Below are 18,844 nucleotides of genomic sequence, written 5' to 3' on the forward strand. Positions count from 1 at the left end.
GCTTCCTGTGGTTCTGCACACCTGAAAACCCAGTGCATGCCCTCATCTAGATGATCCTCAACTTAGGCCTCATCAGGAGTAGATAAACCAGGGGACTTACTCTGTTGCCAAATAGTGCATTAGCCCCCAAACTTTGATGTTACCAAGAACTAGTAAGAGAATAATAATAAAAGCTGATATTTCCGAGTGCTCGCCACATGGAAGGCAATGTGTTGGGAATTTTTCATGTATTATGTCGCTTAACCCTTTCATTAATCCTATGAGGTAGGTGTTTTTTTGTTTGTTTACTGTAGATGCTTTTCATTGATTCAGAGTAACATATGCCAGCGTCTCTGGAAAGCAGTCTGTCTGGGACTCACGGCAGGTGAACTATCTAGCTCTAAAGCCCATGCTCATCACCTCTACCGTCTTGGAGCACAACCTGGACCCAAACACAAGCCTGAGTTTGCCTCAAATCTGGGCAATGACTTGCAGTATGGACCCTGGGCAAGTTATTTTTCTTTTCTAATCCCTCACTTTCCTCTTGGAAATTGGAATGAATCGAAGGTCACACCTCAGATGACAAGAACCAGGGAGGTAAGGTCAATGCATGAAGCAGACTGGTAGAAGACAACAGGGAGTGGTGGAGACTGGAAAACCAAAGTGTTCATGCCCCGGTTACAGGTTTCAGGTTTATTTTAAAAAAAGAAGGAAAAAGAAAGAAAAGAAACATATCTGTGGCTGCCAGCTTGAATCTCTCATATTCCTTCCAGTTCAACATTCCCTAAGGCAAATAAATTTTAGTAGTTGGGCCACAGGTTTCTGCAATGGCATTATTTTAGACATTCCATGTGTCCTCTGATTTAATGTCAAAGAATTTTTTGGAAATTATATTTTTATGTGCTACAACCTAGGCCTAATGGGCTAACACTGGGAAGGCTAACACAGGATGAGAGGACACTCCCAAAGTTGGGCAGTGCACGGGCATGAGCAGATGTACCTGGCAGTCCTGAGCACAAGGCAGAAGATGGTGCCTGGGCAGAAGTGGCCAAGCGCACTGTAAGTTTTCTGAGTGCGTGACTTTGAGAGGCCAGTTGTTTAGAGGGGCATGGGTCCATCTGACCAACACAGAAGTTACTCGTTAAAACTAAGTGCAGCCAGGAGGAAAGGGATGGGAAAGCCAAAGAGAATTCAGTGTGGAAGCTGAGAATCAGCACAGCAAAGCTGAAATAACAAGGGCCAGGTGTTGTCAAAAGGCAGCCAACCCTGACGAGGCTGCTACCTCAGTAACTGCACTGTCACGGATTCATCAATTCTCTAGGCCTATGGGATGATCTCATCCAAGTGTCCTCATTTCATAGACCCTGACTGAAGACCTACAGAGGGTAGGGAGCATGGCAAGAGAAAAAAAACACTGCCAGAAACAAGGCTTCCCGATTCTTAATCCAGTGCTCCAGGAGCTCCTGGCTGCTCTGCAGCTAAGCCCAGAAACACTGGGGCATTCCAGACCAACACTGTGGGCCTCAGTAAGTATCAGGACACAGCAGGCCCACCCTGAGGGCAAGCCAGTCATTTATTCCCACCTCTGCTTCCTGACTTTAAGTCAGCTCTCTTTCTAGCAGAGACACCATCATGATCCTATAGTAACATGGGGATTTCCCACCCACTTTTTAAAACAGACAGCACAGTACTTCATCACAAAAACTTTTTTAAGGTTAAGTAAATTATATCTGTGATCCTCAAACTTGGAACTGCACCAAGAACTCCATGGCCCAGCAGGAAAGAATGTTTTGAATAGGCTGCTGAATTGTTTTTCCAGGATAAAACTTCTGTGAATACGTGCCAAGTGTGGAAATCCAACGTTTTATCTATGACCACAATGAGCACAAATGAAACAGCAAGTGCCCCTCTAGGTTTAGAAGGGTGGCTGGTCTGTGCATCGAGGCATGGGCTCTGTTGGGCCTCCTGTCCTAGAGGGTAATCATCCCGTAGGTAGGTTTTATTGCTGCCGTAACAAATTACCACAAATTTAGCAGCTTAAAACAACACCCGTTTAACATCTCAGTTCTGTAGGTCAGAAGGCCAACTCAGTCTCACTGGCTAAAATCAAGGTGTCAGCAGGGCTGCGTTCCTACTGCTAGGAAAAATTCCCTTCCGGGATCATTCCAGTTCTTGGTATAATCTAATTCCTTGTAGTTAAGAGACCCGAGGTCCTGTACCCTTGCTGGCTGCTAGGGTACCCAGAGGCCACCCTTATTAGCTCCTAGAGCTTTCCCTCCAGTCCTTGCATGCGGGCACCTGCATCTCAGAGCCAGCAACGGCAAGTTGACTCCTCCTCACGCGTACACTCTCTCGGCTGCATCTTTTGCCTGCAGCCAAAGAAGGTTCTCTGCTTTAAAGGGCCTGTGTGATTAGACTGGGCCCACCTGGATAACCCAGGCTACTCTCCCATCTTAAGGTCCTTAATTACATTTGCCAAGTCCCTTCTAGCACATACAGATCCAATAGGTGGATATGTTGATGGGATAGGGCTCATGGTACATTATCCTGCCCACCATATCCCATTTCACATTCCTGAGCCGCAGAAGGAATACCCATCAACCCACAGAGATCAGAAATACTGCCTCAGTCCACTGGCTCTGGGTGTACCATGACTGGATGTGGAAGTCTTTCTCTGTAAATATGTCCCTCCCACTGATTTCTCCACTCCTAAAACACACTTCACCTTTGTCCTGCCCAGTCCAGTGCTGCCAAAACTTGTGTTTCAGTCCAATGTGACACAGATCAAATCAGGTCTTTAATGTGCATCATTAGCTCATTCAACAAACATTTATTGAGGTCTTACTGGGTGCTGAACACTGTGCTTGGGGTGAGGAGGCCTACAAAGAAAGGCTAAGCTACAGGGAAGTTCACAGTCCAGTGTGGGACAGACACCCAGAGAAACACGTGAACACAGAAACAGAAATACCATCCAATAAATTTGCCTGGAGGAGTAGGGGAAAACCTCCCAGAGGAGGGGCCATCAGAAGTGAGACTTGAAGGATGAAGAAGAGTTTGGCAGGTGGATAAAGTAGAAGAGGCACTCTAGGCAGAAAAGGATGACACTGCCTGGAAAAACACAGAGGAGTGCAACAGGGCTATGTTGGGAGAACACCAAGGGCTTGGTAAGGCTGGGCTGCAGGGGAGGGGAGTGGCAGGACATTAAAGCTGGCAAAGTCTGGCTCTGTGTCAATGCCAACAAGCTTGGGTTTTAGCTTAGAGGTTTTTAAAATATGAAGTCATACAAGCAGTCATGCCTTTTAAAACAGAACTCAGACAGCCAAGGAGAGGGTGGATCTCAAGAGGGAAGAGAATGGAGGGCAGGAAGGTCAGCTGGGCCATGTAATACTTAGTTCAGGCTAGAGATGAAGGGCTGAAATAAGGCAGAGGCAGTGGTGTGTGAATGGGAGTGAGATGGAAAGTAATCAAGGAGACATCAGTACCAGGACTCTGTGATGAGCTGCAGGGGTGCAGACTAAAGGGGTGTCAAGGGTGACTGGGAGAATTTCAGCCAGAATGGCCAGGATGGTTTATAAACTGAAATTCTCAAAATCTGAGAACAAAGAAGGATCAAGATTGTAGCAGGAGACAGAGTTCAGGCTTAGGTGTGCTGGGTATTTCTTATCAGCAGTAATGGGCCCAGACTGTAAAGGGAGGTCCCATCTGGAATAAGGATCTCAAAGGAAACAGAAGATCTCAAGTCACTTCCAAGCATGAGTCAGGGAGTTGCCATTCAATAGGAAGTCCGCAGAGAACCACCCACAGTTACGTCAGAGAGCTGGTCTCTTCAGGGTTCTTCTTGGTGGCTCCATATGTGCTCATGAGAACCTAAGTGCACAGTTAGCACATCAGGGTTCACAGTTCAGAACTGGGACCAAAACCGGTTGATGCTCTTTCAGTTCTTCATTCCAAACACTTTATCCTTCGTTCCACACACCCTTATCAAGAGTCGCTCAGGGATAGACGCTGAGCCAGGAACTGAGGTTGTAAGATGAACAGGGCACTGAGCACAGACTTTCTGAATGCCTACCAAGCGTGAAGCCTGGAGAGGTGGAGCCCTGGGCTTAACCTGTTACTCTAAGGGAAGTTGCCCTGGATCTTGCTCAGAGAAGAAACCACACAGCTCATGCCTATGTTTCTGAAGGATTATGGAAAATGGGAGGGGAGAATATAGTATCTGCCAAGACACATCCAAGGAAAACCAAACAGAGGAGGCATTTGCTTCCAGCCCAAAAGGGGAGAGGGACATATGACAGGAGAGTAAGACATAATAACACACAGAACAATTGCATGGTGGGCTGGCCCTATGGCCCACACAGCCAAAGACCTCAAAGAACCACTGTTAGAAGGTCAGTATCTCTGCCATGTTCCCAGGTAACATTCCCCAAGCTCCCAGATCCTCATAGAAGCTCATCATAGCTCCATTATGCATGAGTTGATCTAAATCTTTGCAACATGAGCTAAAGTTGAGGTTGTGTTCCAAAAGTCCACCACCCAGGTCTTTGGTTTTATTCAAATGTGCTTCTTTTAAGCCTGGAGACACACCTTCTTCTCTCATTCTCTCCTCTGAAAACTTTTCACCACCTAATTTATTTTGTATTTCACACACATCCTGAGCCTTAGCTGGTGTAAAGCCCTCTGCTAGATGCTGGGGCAACTGGCTAAAAGCTGAGTGAGGAACTCAGAGCCCATCTGCCATTAAGAAGGGTAGACATAAAACAAATGAACGGAAGCCAAGGGCAACATGCTAAGTGTAGGTTAATGATAGGTCTCAACTTCCCAGCTACATGTTACAGCAGTGCTCGGAAGATGCTTGTATATGCATGATTCATAAATCACAAGCTTTCCAGTTCTAGGGCAGCATCAGAAATGCTTTCACAGTGCAGACTGTGTTTGAAAGAGACCTCAAATATGTAAGTGGCAGGTTCTTAGTCTCCTCAAGACACTGTCTTCCATTCATTAGGAGGAGAGTTTTTTTTTAACCTTTTGTCTTTTCAAATATAAGTAGAGATAATTGCACACACAAAAAATTATCATAAACCATCACCACCCAGGCCAATAAACTGACTGATGGCAGCACCTCAGAAGCTCCCTTTGCCTCCCAATCACTAACCTCCCCTGCATGCAAGGATACTCTTTTATCTGGACTTTTATGGTAATCATTCTCTTTATTCCTTACAGTTTTGCCACCAAGCAGCACCCCTTAATACTGATTTACCTTTACCTGTTTTACTTGTCTTCCTTCCTTCCTCCCTCCCTCCCTCCCTCCTTCCTTCCTTCCTTCCTTCCTTCCTTCCTTCCTTCCTTCCTTCCTTCCTTCCTTCCTTCCTTCCTTCCTTCTTCTTCTTCTTTCTTTCTTTCTTTCTTTCTTTCTTTCTTTCTTTCTTTCTTTCTTTCTTTCTTTCTTTCTTTCTTTCTTTCTTTCTTTCTTTCTTTCTTTCTTTCTTTCTTTCTTTCTTTCTTTCTTTCTTTTTCTTTTCTTTCTTTCTTTCTTCTAGATGTTTCCTGCATGGTTTGTCTCCTCAGTCATTGTCCACAGGACTCTGAGAAGCTGTAGGAACATGCAGGCACAGACTCAAGGCCTGGCTTTCTCTCAAACATTGTGGAAAGGGACTGTCTACATCATGGGGCAGAGCCCTATGCTCCCCTACGCCACCTGGACAGAGCCCCAGGGAGAGTGACCTCCTGGGGATACCCACATTGGAGCTCTTTGCCTGTTTTTTAAACCTCATATAAATGGAAGCATATAGAGGTGTTCTTTTGGGTCTGCCTTTTTTGTAAGATTCATGCATGTTGTTAAGTGTAATTAAAGTTTATTCATTTTCATTGTTGTAAAGCATCCTAATGAGAGCCTACATCACAATTTATTTATCCATCTATTGTCAAAGGACATTTTAGATTTTTTCCAGTTTGGGGCTATTACAAAATATGATCATAAATATTTTTCTTGGTGCATGTGTCTGCATTTCTGTTGAGTATATCACTACAATGGAATTGCGTCATTGAGTATATATATCTTCAATTTTAGGATAATACCAGACTGTTTTCAAAAGCAGTTGCACCACTGTATATCACCATCAGTAGAGCGTCTTCATGCTTCACATCCTTGCCACCACTTGACATTGTCAGGTTCTTTTCATTTTTATTTCAGCCATCCTGATGGGCAAATAGTGGATCTCTTTGTAATTTTAATTTGCATTTCCCTGATTACTAATGAAGTTGCATGCCTTTTCATATGTTTACTGGCCATTTGTTAATCCTCTTTTGTGAAGTTCCTCCTGCCTATTTTTCTTTTAGGTTGTCTTTTCTTTTTTTCTATACGTTTTTTACATATTCTGGATACAGGCTCTCTGATGGTTATGTGTGTTGCAAAATTCTTCTGTGAGAAATGTCAAATGTCCAAATAAACCAATTGGGAACGACCTAGGGGGAAAAAATCTCTGTACCTTTTCCAGTTTAGCAGCCCCAGACCATGCTTCAGCTTTAAAAGGAAACATGAAAAGGAAAGTATACAACTTGAGCTCAGACTCACCAGGTTCAAGCCTCCATCAGCCACTTCCTGAGTACCGTTAAGGCAAGTCACTTAAGCTCCCTGGGCCTCAGTGTCCACACTTGAAAACTGACCACAATCACCTACTGCATAGTTGTTCTGCAGCTAAAAAAAGGTTATCTGTAAATGTGCTTTATAAACTACAAATAGTGTTAGTTGTTGTCAAATCAGAAGCCATCAGCCATGCTAGCTTCCTGGACCATCCAGACCAGCTTCCTGAGCTGTCCCACAGCCCTAACAGCAGAGGCAACGGCAGCACCTTTCAGATCCCAGTTTCCTCTTCTGATGTCTGAGCCAGAGGACACCTTCATTCCCCATCCTTCTCCCTGAATGGATACTGCCCACAGCTGGGAACAGAGCTCCTCCCTGCCTGCCTGGGCAGGAAAACAGGAAGCAGTCCCTACCCTGCCAAGAGGTGGGGCTGACAAGTTCCCCTTCCTAGGTGGGCATCTCTCCAGGTCATCAACCTTCTGGATGGAGGAGACGCACTGGCACCCAGCCCACTACCCGCTGCAACAGGCTGCTACTCCCTGCGCCTAACCATGTCTCCTCCACACTTTGTCCCCAGGTAGTGGAATAAGTGCTCCAGCAGATGGGGAGCATAAACAGGCGCTCATCAGTGCCTCACAGGCAAAGAACCCTTTCAGTGCACAAGTGGTGCTAGGGATCTGTCCTCCTGGGCCACAGAGCCACTACCCATTCCTTCCAGAGGTGCAGCAGTGTCCTCTCCTGAGCCCCACGTCACTAGTACCTAGGTCCCATTCCACACACACGGGGCATTTGGAAACTTTTCAAGCCAGCAGCTGAAAGCTCAAAAGAAATGCACATCCTATTCCACAGTGTGAAAGCCTGTTGATAGGAGTTTTATAAACAAAAATATCTGAGAGCTGGAAGAAAAATCTTTTCCAGCCTCCTGAAGGTTGAAACTAGAAATTCAGTAGCAGAGTGGATTTTCTCCCAGGGAGGGCTCTTATATTCCTCTGCACTCATCCTAACACCCCTTATGCCCCGCTGCAAACTCCAGCACCTGCACATGGCCACTGCCATTAGCCACATGCAGGTGCCTAGTACACTAGGCCAGTCACTCTCCCTTCCTGGTAATATCTTCTAGCTCAAAAAGGGCCCACCTGAAACAGAAAGAAACCCTGGGAAGGCCAAGACCATATATTGGGAAGTATTCCAAACATTACAGAAATTCAAATAATTGACCTTTAGCCCAAATTCTGTTTCTAGACTGTGCAGGCATTCTCCTAAATGGGTTCTCCAGCCTAGCTCTCAGGAGCTGGGCAGGAGCCTGCACGGCACCCTGGGAGCACAGACATGGCACACAGGGCAGAAACTTAGTAAGAATTAATCACTGGAGAAATCAAAGGAGACAGAGGGAGAATCTCCAAAATGTACAAAGGAAAAGTGCTCTGCAAGAGGGGGCCTGCCTTAGTACCCAGATCCTCCAACTGTTTTATGTTCATACATTTGGCAAACAGGCTACGTTGCCTGCCTCATGCAAGGCCCTGAGATCTAGACCCTGCCCTCAAGAGCTTACAGTCTAGCAGGGAAGCCAAGATGTGGGCTTGCTTGGATGAACGGGAGAGACATACAGTAGCAAAGAGCCCCTGCTCATTTGAATACATGATCTAATAGGAACCAGACTGCAGGGGCTGTCTAGTGGAAGGAGGCAGTGTAAGTTAAGGCCTGATAAGGTCAGGGGCTAGGGAGCCTGATGGTGCTGCATCATGCAGGGCCTCTGGGGAGCCAGCAAAGGTACTTAAAAACAGGGAGTTATAGAAGCAGTGTTGGGCTTTAGAGACAATCCACCCGGCACTAGGCTGCTTGAGGGGCAGGGAGGATGGGATTACAACAATGTAGACAAGCAGTGAGGGCTGAACAGTGAGAAGCAAAGGAACAAGAGAAATGTCACGGAACAGAATGTGACTGTGAGGGCAAGAGGGAAGGAAGATTCAGAACTGACTGATGCCAGGGAAATGATGGGGACCAGACCCAGGCATTCAGACGCCGGGGAAGCCCAAGTTGAGTTTGGGGTGTGTGTGGTTTATCCGGGGGGAAAATGTCCAATGGGAAGTGGTCATTCAGGCTAGGAAGTCAGGAGGGAGATGTGGGGAGTCAGTGTCATGGAGGTGAGAACAGAAACCATCAGATGGTGGTAGGGGTAGAGGAAGTAGGGTGAGGACAGTGCCTTGAGGACCCCAACCGTCAGTAGGAGGAAGAAGGAAGACAGGGAGAGAGAGAGCCAGGCAATGACACAGGGATGGAAATTGCATAAGGCCGGGCTCAGGGACTGGTTTTCCTGGGTCTGAGTCCCGGCCCTGTCACTTACTTCAGAACCTTGAGCTAGTTATTAACCCCTCTTAAACGTCAATTTCCTCATCTATAAAAATAGAGATTATAATTCGTAAATTTGTTGCACATCGGAAGTCGGTGAATGTTGGTTATTATCATTAGTATGAGTGGGAGGAAACCAGAAGAGTACAAACCATGGACAGAAAGAAAGTTGTTAGCGTCCTTTCTACGTCTTCAATACCAAGTGAGGGAGCAAAGAGGAGATGGGGTGCCTTTATTAAGAAGCCATTCCTGTACACCCAGGGTTGAGAAACACTGATCCCTCTAGCCAACCCTTAAATTCAGCTGATGAATCGGAGGCTGAGATCATGAACAAGGTGGCACAAACACCCTGACTTAAACATGGAGAAGAGGACTTGGCTGTCTGGTTTTAATTTTTTTTTTAATCCTTACCCAAGGATATTTTTTCTATTGCTTTTCACAAAGAGTGGGGGGGGGGCAGAGAGAGAGAGGGAGAGAGAAACATCGATGTACAAGAGACACATCAATTGGTTGCCTCCTGTACACGCCCCTATTGGGGCCAGGATCGAGCCTGCAACCAAGGTACGTGCCCTTGGCCAGAATCTAACCTGGGACCCTTCAGTCCTCAGGGTGACACTTTAACCAGTGAGCCAAACCAGCTAGGGCATGGCTGTCTGGTTTTAAAGCCCTGGCTTCTCTCTTTACTCACTATGTGACTGGACAAGTCACTTGTCCTCTCTCAGCCTGAGTTTTTATATAGGATAATGGATAGAAATCACCTAACATGTTCCTAGTACTCAGCAGGCCCTCCATAAGTATTTGTTTCTGTCTCTTTTTCTATAGAATCCAAATCTCTTGGTTCTTCCAAACACGATTCATTAGGATCCTGTGGTGGGCTCCACCCGAAGAGACTGTTACTCTCAAAGGGCTCCGCTGTGTTTCCAGAGCCCCTACCTCTCCCCTTGGATCCCAGCATTCACCTGCCAGAGAGCAAACTGCTCAAATTCCAGTGAGGACCACCCGGGGCTTTGGTTGAAATGCAGCTCTGATTCAGCAGGTCCTGCACTGGTAAGGACTCCAGTGAGGCTGGTGCTGCAGGTCCTCTGTCCTCCACGCAGAAGAGCCCCGCAGTGACTGGTCCACCTCCCTGCTGACTCACGAGCTTCTCTGGAGCTGGTCTCTTTATCTTACTCATCTGTGTCCCCTCCACAGTATGTACTCACTAAATGGATGCTGGAAAAAACTAAACAAACCATAGAGAAAACTATTTTCTGGCTAAGTAAATATAAACAGGGTATTTGTTTGTCTGTGAGCTGCAGCCCTCCTGGTTCATTCCAGAATCACCCTCTGGAATTGGTGATGTGAGAACAGTAGAAGAGGCCCGAGACCTGGAATCCTGGTTTGAATTCCAATCCTTTCATTCGCCAACCAGTGGCCCTGGGTAAGTCACCAAGCTCTCATCCATAAAGTGAGGGAGATAATACCTAACCACCATGTAGCCCAATGTTGGCTAAAACATGCTTTATAAACTGTAAAGTACTCCAGGCAAGGGATTATTATTATAGCAGCTATTTTGAGGGAAGAACAACTTTTCATTTCCCTAGCGTCTAAAGGTTGCTTGTGATGGACTGGATGGGGGATACATCAGGGGTCTAGCTGGAGATGGGGGCTGTAGCAGGTGGGTCTGGGGTCCTCACTCTGGCAGGAACAGTGACCACGTTAAGTGTGATGATGCCAAGAGAGTTGAGGAGGGAAGGCTTCCTGAAAGAGGCTGGCAAAAGTGAGGAAACAAGGATGGTGTGAGGGCAGAGCCAGGATACTGGCTTGACGAGAAAGAAGTCAGAGAAAGCAGAGTCCTCTGATGGGCATGGGGCAGGCTCCTGACTGAGAGTGTAGGAGGCAAGGCTGGACCAAGAGGAAACTGGGAGGGAAAAACATTAAGTAACTACAGTTGTCCCCTGTAGCCGAGCTGAGTAACCTACCCAAGCCAGGGCTTCCCTGCTGGAGCTAACCTTTCATTTTCTACCCTTGACTATAGCCAGCTCACCACTAACACAAGCCTCAGGCATCTGAGGACACAGGCAAAAACAAGACACTCTCCTGCCTCAGGAAGCTCATGGTTTACTGAGGGCAACATAGAAATGGTAACAATATGAGGCAGCGGGTAGGAGTGGCCAATTCTGCTCCTATCTCCATCTCAGCCAATTCACGTCATCCACACTCACCAGCAGGTGTTTCCTGATGCCATTCCCCATTCCTGGAATGCCACATCCCCTCCCTTCCACCGAGTGCTAACTCATGCTGAAAGGGATTCAGTTATGGGGGGGGCTCCCCACCCCTTCCCACCCCCACTGCCTGTACCTTATGCTCATGTTCTTGGTAATTATCACATTATCTAGTAGCACTTCTGTCCCTCTATGAAGAATTAATCATAACCTGCATGAATGCTTACACTGTGCTTTCTTATGTTTTATCTTCCGAGTCAGATTATAGCAATAATCACTGAAACAGTGCGCCAGTTTATAAAATGCCTTCACACATATTATTGTTATTATTTTAAATATGTCCTTATTGATTTCAGAGAGAGGAAGGGAGAGGGAGAGAGAAAGAGATAAACATCAATAATGAGAGAGTCACTGATTGGCTGCCTCCTGCATACCTCCCACTGGGGATCAAACCCACAACCCAGGTATGTACCCTGAACGGGAATCGAACCTCAATCTCCTGGATCCTAGGTCAGTGCTCAGCCACTGAGCCACGCCAGTCAGGCCACACATATTATTTAAATGAATTCCCACAATAACCCTGTGAGGTAAGTAATATCTTAATTTTACTATAAAGAAGCAGGGGCTTAGAAAGGTTGACAACTTGCCTGAGGCCACATACCCTATCCACATACCCAGCCACAAAACTCAAACCTCTTCTAGCTCCAGTGCCAGTGTTCTGCCCAGTAATCAGAGGCAACACAAGGCAATGCTTAAAGATTGGGACTTCTAGCTATGTGACCCTGGGCAGGTTACTTAACCTCTCTGGGCCTCAATTTCCTCCTGGAAAATGTGGCTGATACCCACCTAATAGGTCCTTGTCAAGATTAAAGAAGATAATACAATTAAGTACTTAGAACAGTGCCAAACACTAATTAGTTACAATTATCACTATACCTTGGCTGATTCTCATGGTCTCTTAACTCATTAAAGATTTTTTTCTAATTTATTTTTATCTCATAATACATTTGATAGGTAGTCATTAAACAAAATAAATTTTTGCAGGTTGACTAATGCTGTTTTAGGATTGTTCTCTTTTCTTTTTTTCACTCTCCAATCCCCTAATAGAAAAATTCCCCTTTCCTGCTCCAGACTACCTCCTCACTCCCACACTACTCCCCCTGCCCAACACTAGGTCAAATGTAGCCATTTATAAGTGTTCCACAGAATAATCTAGACTCTCTTTGTTGGGCTGTCCCTGGATATTGAGGAGACATGCCAGTCATGGGTGGAAACTTTCACAAACCTAATTTCCATCACTATAATGGGTCAAAGTTTTATTTCTCTATTGCTCCAGTTTTTACTTAAATTTGAGACTCTAGAAGGAATGGGTTATCATAAAATAACACTTATTTATTCTCCTTTTCCATCAAAGAGGAAGGAGGAGGAGGAGGAGGGAGGAGGAGGAGGGAGGAGAAAGGAGGAGGAGGGAGGAGAAAGAAGGAGGAGGGAGGAGAAGGGAGGAGGAGGGAGGAGGAGGGAGAGGAGGGAGGAGGAGGGAGGAGGAAGGAGGAGGGAGAAGGGAGGAGGGAGGAGGGAGGAGGGAGAAGGGGGAGGGAGGAGGGAGGAGGAGGGAGAAGGGAGGAGGGAGGAAGAGGGAGAGGGGAGGAGGGAGAAGGGAGAATGGAGGAGGGAAGAGGAGGAGGAAGGAGGGAGAAGGAAGGAGGGAGGAGGGAGAAGGGAGGAGGGAGAAGGGAGGAGGGAGAAGGGAGGAGGGAGGAGGAGGAAGAGAAGAGAAGAGGAGGAATGCTTATACTGTTTCCTGGTGCAAGAAGCCTCATGTGACCAGGCAGCTAGTCGAGGCAGTCACACCCAAAGCAGACAGGCATGGGAAGCTTCCTTCTTTTTGGCAGTCCAGTCCACAAAGCCAGAGAAGGAGCCTCAAACCCAACTGGATGCTGGGAGGCACAAGTGAATGGCCATCTCTCCCATTCTGCCTGGGCTAGGATGACGCAGGGAGGGGCACTCTTACTCTTCATCATCCAGGCACACCTGCAGCGGCCACAGGTGGCTGGAAAGGGGAGAGGATGAAGTCTCCCCGTGTGTAAAGCTCTAGTCTCTGCAAGATTCCATGCACAGAAGACTCCGTCAGGTCCTCACAATCTTTTCTATCTAAAAGTTTGGAGAGGTGGGGGGGGGGGGGGGGACAGAGCAGGGAAACCAGCCTCTGGCAGGGGAGGCCCAGCTGGATCTTCAAAGGTTCCACTCTGAGAGGAGGAATGAAGAACCAATCTGCCCATACAACTTTGGCACTGGGATTAAAAGAAGTGCTGCACCCTTTGAAATGGATTTTGCATACTAATGAGCTGATGAACACTATAAACATGTCAGCTTGATTCAGTCAAATCAATACACCAGGCTTTAAAACTCTGAGGTAAAAATGGATTGTGGCTTTTTGTTGATGATACAGAGGAATTTTGGCCCCCAGCCCTGGTCAGATTGGACAAATAGGGCAGTCTGCCTCTTAGCTGCCAGGCACATCTTGGGGGATAACATCAAAACCCCAAGTCAGGACTCTGGGCAGCACTGGATAGCTGGCCCATCCTAGGAGCATCTCCATTCCTGCCCCGGGCCGCCCCCGCCTCCAGCCCCCAGTCATTTTCCAAGCTCGGCCACGCTCCGCATTTCCTACATTCCTTCTCGCCACTCAGACCCCTTCGCCCAGCCTCCGAGGGCAGACAGCGGGGGGTGGTGTGAGCTAAGCAAGGGGCACCAGGAAGGGGGTACTGGGGTGGGGGGAATGTCAGTGCAACCGAGGAGCGGCCGAGAGGGGAGGAAAGGGCTCCCGACCCTTAACATCCCCAGCCCGGCACCCACTCTTTGCCGCCACACTTGCGTCTCCAAGTGGCTCCCCAGCGCACTCGCCCAGCCTAGCGGCACTCCTTCCATTCAGCCGCTTTCCGGTTCTTCCCCTGTCACTGCCCCTGTGACCCCTGCACAGCCCCGCCGGGACCGGTCCCCTAGCCGCGCCCCACGGATCCCGCCGGCTCCCCGCGCCGCCCTGCCCTTCTCCCCAGGCCAGCCGGGATGCCCCGTCCCCGACCTTCCCGGGTCGCCTAGACCTGAGCACGAGATGCCCCCTCTCCCCGCCCTCTTGCCCCGTCATTCCCTTGGCCTGCAGGACCCTTACTCCCTTCAAAGCCTCCTAGCACGCGGCGCCTCCCCGGATGCCCCAGCCACGCAGCCCCGGGGTGCCCCCGTCCTCACCTGAGTCCGCTCGAAGCTCTCCCGCTCGGCCGCCTCCATCCCTGCGCCGACCCCGCGCCGGCTCAGCACTTTGGGCAGGGGGTTGGGCACCTGCTTCATGGAGCTGGCCATCCGGTCCATGTTGCCGCGCGGCGCCGAGTCAGGGGCCCTGGGCCGCCCCGGGATCCCCACGGCCCCGTCCGCCCCGCCCGACCCACCGGGATCCGGCGCTAACGGGACGGCTCCCGCCTCTCATTGGCTGAGAGCGCTGCTACTCTCCAGAGGCCCCGCCCCACCAGAGGCTTCCCCGCCCGCCCCCGGCCCCTCCGAAACCCCCGGAGCGCCCCGCCGGGCCGAGCAGTCCGGGCCGCGAGGCGCGCGGTGACCGGCCCGGAGGCCTGTCCATCACTGGGCCCCACCGCCCCAGGCCGAGGCGGGGCGGGGGCGGAGTCTGGGGGCCGGCCCTGCCCTGCCCGCCCCGCCACTTCCCCGGCGCGGGTGCGCCGCCGGCCCTCCGCCCCGTCCCTGCCCTGTCCGAGCCCGCCGCGCTCTCCTTTCGCCCCGGGCGCTGCCCGGTCCCTGCGCGGTGCGGCCGAGGTCACTCTGGCCGGGAGTCGGGTCTCCCTCAGGGTCTCCAGGCCAGATACCCCGTTTACTTCTTTCGGGCCGGGGACCTGCGAGCGCGAGAGGGACCGACTTGGCGGCTGGGACTCCGGGTGCGCTGCCCCCAGGCCCGGCTCCCTGCGCAGGATGGGCCAGCGTCCGCCAGCCCTGTCCGCACTGGGTGGCGGCTCCCACCCAGTTCCCTCGGCTTCCAGCCCTGTCCTGATAACGCCCCGAATCCCCGCCAATCTCCTTTGTGATCGCAGCCCTGGGAGTGCTGGACTGGGTCAGTGGGGAGCCTCCCGCACCTTCTTTCCAAACCTCTCCTCGTCCGGACCTGGCCTGGACGCGTTCTTTAGTAGGAACCCCTGTGGACGTTTTCTGTTTATCCTTGGTTCTGGGCCACCCCTCCCATCCTGCTCAGACGTCAGCCGAGGTTCCGACTGGCGAGGGAAATGGGATGCTTAATGGAGATGCTGAAGAAAGTTAAAGTTTTCGGTAAATGTTGGTGTTCGGGAGAAAAAAGAAAAAAAAGAAAAAAAATCTTTGAAACGCAAAGTAAAGAAAGGCATTAAGCGCTGGCTGGGTGGCTCAGTTGGCTGGAGCATCGTCCCTAAACACCAAAAGGTGGCTGTTTAGATTCTGGCCAGGGCACATACCTGGGTTGCGGGTTCGATCCCTAGTCTGGTGCGTATGGGAGGCAACCAACCAACCGATCTCTCTCACATCTATGTTTCTCTCTCCCTTCCTCTCTCTCAAAGTTAATGGAAACATATCCTTGGGTGAGGATCACATTTTTTTTTTTTAAAGGCATTAAAATTTTTAACTAAAAAAAAAACAAACAAAAAATAGAAAAAATTTTAACTAAGAGCTTTTGATAAAAATTCACACCTTGGGTAGAGAAGCGAAAGAGCAGGTGGACCTTTGCAGGCAGGAGAAAGCGACTGAAGTCTCCTGCTCAGACCTGTACTTTGCCGGGCTGGCATTGTGTGGATGGGGTCTTGGCAGGAAACAGAAGGGAGGGAACCCATGGGAGACTCCAGCAATAGGTGAGAGACAATGAGGGGCTGCACTAGAATGGAGAGGAGAAAGTTCTGTCCTGTGGAGGTTAGTGAACAGGCTTGGACAAAGGGAATGCTGGGAGAGAGGAGGCAGCGATGGGCCAGAATTTCTGTAGAGGAAGGATATAAGGGTGGCTATGTGATGGAGGAGAATCCCCTTGAGGCTACATTTGCATAGCAAGCACACTGGCTTCACCTTTTCTTAAGTTGTGTTTACTTGGGAGGCTTTGCAGTGGCTCCCCTCAGGTTCCTCTGGGAAGAGGTTCACTGTCACCTAGTTTTTGAGGCTTTGTGTCTGGGCATGTGGAGATGACACTGAGTAAAGGAGCAGGATAGCAGTTCTGGTTGGCAAAGAAAAGACGACTTCAATTCTATGCAGAGCAATGTCAACATAGACTTGGCCAATAAGCAGGTGATGGGTGGAAACAGAGGTGCCTGGGGAGGAAGAATTAAAGAAACAGAAGGAGCATGAAGCCCAAGAGGGTATGACCTGGGGAGGTGTTATCAGTAAATTGTGCCCTGTTGGGAGATAAAGACAATAGATGCGGATCATATTTGGGGGTGTCTGGGGTGTTTGGGGGTTGTGAAGATGTAACAGTCAGAGCTGTAGAAGGAAAGAGACTGCACCCTGGAAGGGCTGAGAGTTGAAGAAAGAATTTGTACAAAGATGTGACCTAGAATAAGGGGATCAGCCAAGGAGGGTGAAGCACTCAGGGATTACAAGAGTGGAAAGCTGTTACGAGCCCATACCTGAAGAGACAAGGCAGCGGAGCTGTCCTGGAACCAGTTGGGCGTTCTAGTCACAGAAGAGAAGGCACCTGACAAGATCTGTGGCCTTAAGTAGAACACCAGTCACTGGGAGATCCCACTGTCTCTATCTCTCCCATCCTTTGATTTCCTACTAGTGCCTCCCGCTGGCCAAACTCAGCGCGGGAAGCCTGAAGTAGGGCTGATGCCTCAGTACTGCCCCCACCCCTCCTTCTGGATATGAACAGAGCAGAGCAGAGTGGAGACTAGATCCTCAGGGGGTTGGGGGTGGGGATGGGAGGTTCCCAGCATAAGAGGCTCACAGGAGTATACCTACACGGAAAATAGATACGATTCATAGTAACATTGCCTCTGTGTGTCAATTCTTAGTCCTGCACCCACCCCATGTCTGGACCCAGCTAGAGAGTGATTTCTGACCCTCTGCCCAGAGTTTATGGCTTCAATAAACAAGGGCCCTTTAAACAAGGATTAAGGGATCAGCCTACTTCTTATTAGAATAAACCAGAATAAGAATTAGGAATTTGTGGTTTGGAGGCACCCTGTGGAAAAGACTCAATGGAGTTACCTTCCTCTGTGAAACTCAGAGTGAGTTAAAAATAAGGATTTCCCACTTGCCCCAGCAACAAAACCCTTTGCCAAGGGTTGAGGGAAACCATCCCCCAGGATATGAGCTATAGGACTCTACTAACTTCCTTTAGCTCTTACTGTCTTTCCCAGCAATGTTGGAACCACCTGTTTTATACTTTGTAGGGATACCGGGTTTTGGACATGCAACCCTAATATCTGGGGAATCCGTAGAGGGATAAGTGTGATTATCTGCCTCTGTAACAGGTGAAATCTGTCCCACCCCAGACCTAGTTTGGATCTAATTTAGTATCTGGTATGAGAATATATAAGCTAACCACGCTATTCCTATAGGTTCCTGGAGCCTCAGTATACATGTTTTAATAGTTTGAATGATATCATTAATACACATTAAACTGCATACATTTAAAGTATACAATATGATGAGCTTTGACATATATGCACACCCATAAAACCATTACCACAATCAAGATAATGAACATACTCATCAGCTCCAAAGGTTTCCTCAGGCCTTTTTTTTTTTTAAATCCTCACCCTAGGATATTTTTTCCATTGCTTTTCAGAGAGAATTGAAGGGAGAAAGAGAGAGAAACATCGATGTGGCAATCGGTTGCCTCCCACATGTGCCCCAACCAGGGCCAGGAATCAACCCTGCAACCGAGATATGTGCCCTTGGCCAGAATCAAACCCGGGACCCTTCAGTCCAAGGACCAACGCTCTAACCACTGAGCCAAACTGGCTAGGACTCCTCATGCCTTTTTGTAATTCATTCTCTCTCCTCCCAAACGCCTGTGCCTAGGCAACTACTGATCTGCTTTCTGCCACCATACATTAGTTACATTTTCTAGATTTTTATATAAGTAGAATTATATAGGATGTAATCTTTTTTGTGTGGCTTTTCCCACTAAGAATAGTGATTTTGAAATTTATGTATGTTATCACTTGTATCAATAGCTTGTTCCTTTAATTGCTGAATAGTATTCCAGTGTATGGATGGTCCACAATTTATTTATCCATTAACCTGCTGATGGACATTTGGATTCTTTACAATTGTTGACTATTACCAAAAAAAGCTGCTAGGAACAGTTATGTACACGTCTTTGTATGAAAACATGCTTTCATTTCTCTTGGGTAAATACCTTGTATGGTAGATGTATGTTTAACTTTTTTTAATTGCCAAATTGCTTTCCAAAATGGTTGTACCATTTTACATTCCCACCATCAGTGTGTGAGAGTTCCAGTTGCTTCACATCCTTGCCAACACTTGGTATGGTCAGTCTTTTCATTTTAACCATTCAAATGAGTATGCGGTGTATCTCATTGGTATTTAAATTTGCATTTCCCCAATCACTAATGATGTTGACTGTCTTTTCAGATGCTTATTTTACATCTGCATATTTTCTTTGGTAAAGTGTTTATTTTAATCTTTTGCACATTAAAAAAAATTATATTGAAATAATGGTAGACTTATAGAAGAATTGCAGGATACT

At 48.3% G+C, this 18,844-nt stretch overlaps 1 protein-coding gene across 2 annotated transcripts in view; it reads right to left on the bottom strand.

Moving 5' to 3' along the window:
- HIP1 (huntingtin interacting protein 1) overlaps positions 1 to 14,539 on the bottom strand; it is a 136,852-nt gene extending 122,313 nt beyond the window's left edge. Inside the window, exon 1 of one of the 2 annotated variants that reach the window (XM_081133480.1) lies at positions 14,359 to 14,539. In XM_081133480.1, coding sequence (XP_080989606.1) covers positions 14,359 to 14,478 — 120 coding nt within the window. In that variant the 5' untranslated portion in view covers positions 14,479 to 14,539. The remainder of the gene's footprint in view (positions 1 to 14,358) is intronic. The other variant, XM_081133481.1, reaches the window with a different exon arrangement.
- Positions 14,540 to 18,844: the final 4,305 nt, after the last annotated feature.

Source organism: Miniopterus schreibersii (genome assembly GCF_964146895.1).
Source record: "Miniopterus schreibersii genome assembly, chromosome: 3".
NCBI classification, from domain to species: Eukaryota; Metazoa; Chordata; class Mammalia; order Chiroptera; family Miniopteridae; genus Miniopterus; species Miniopterus schreibersii.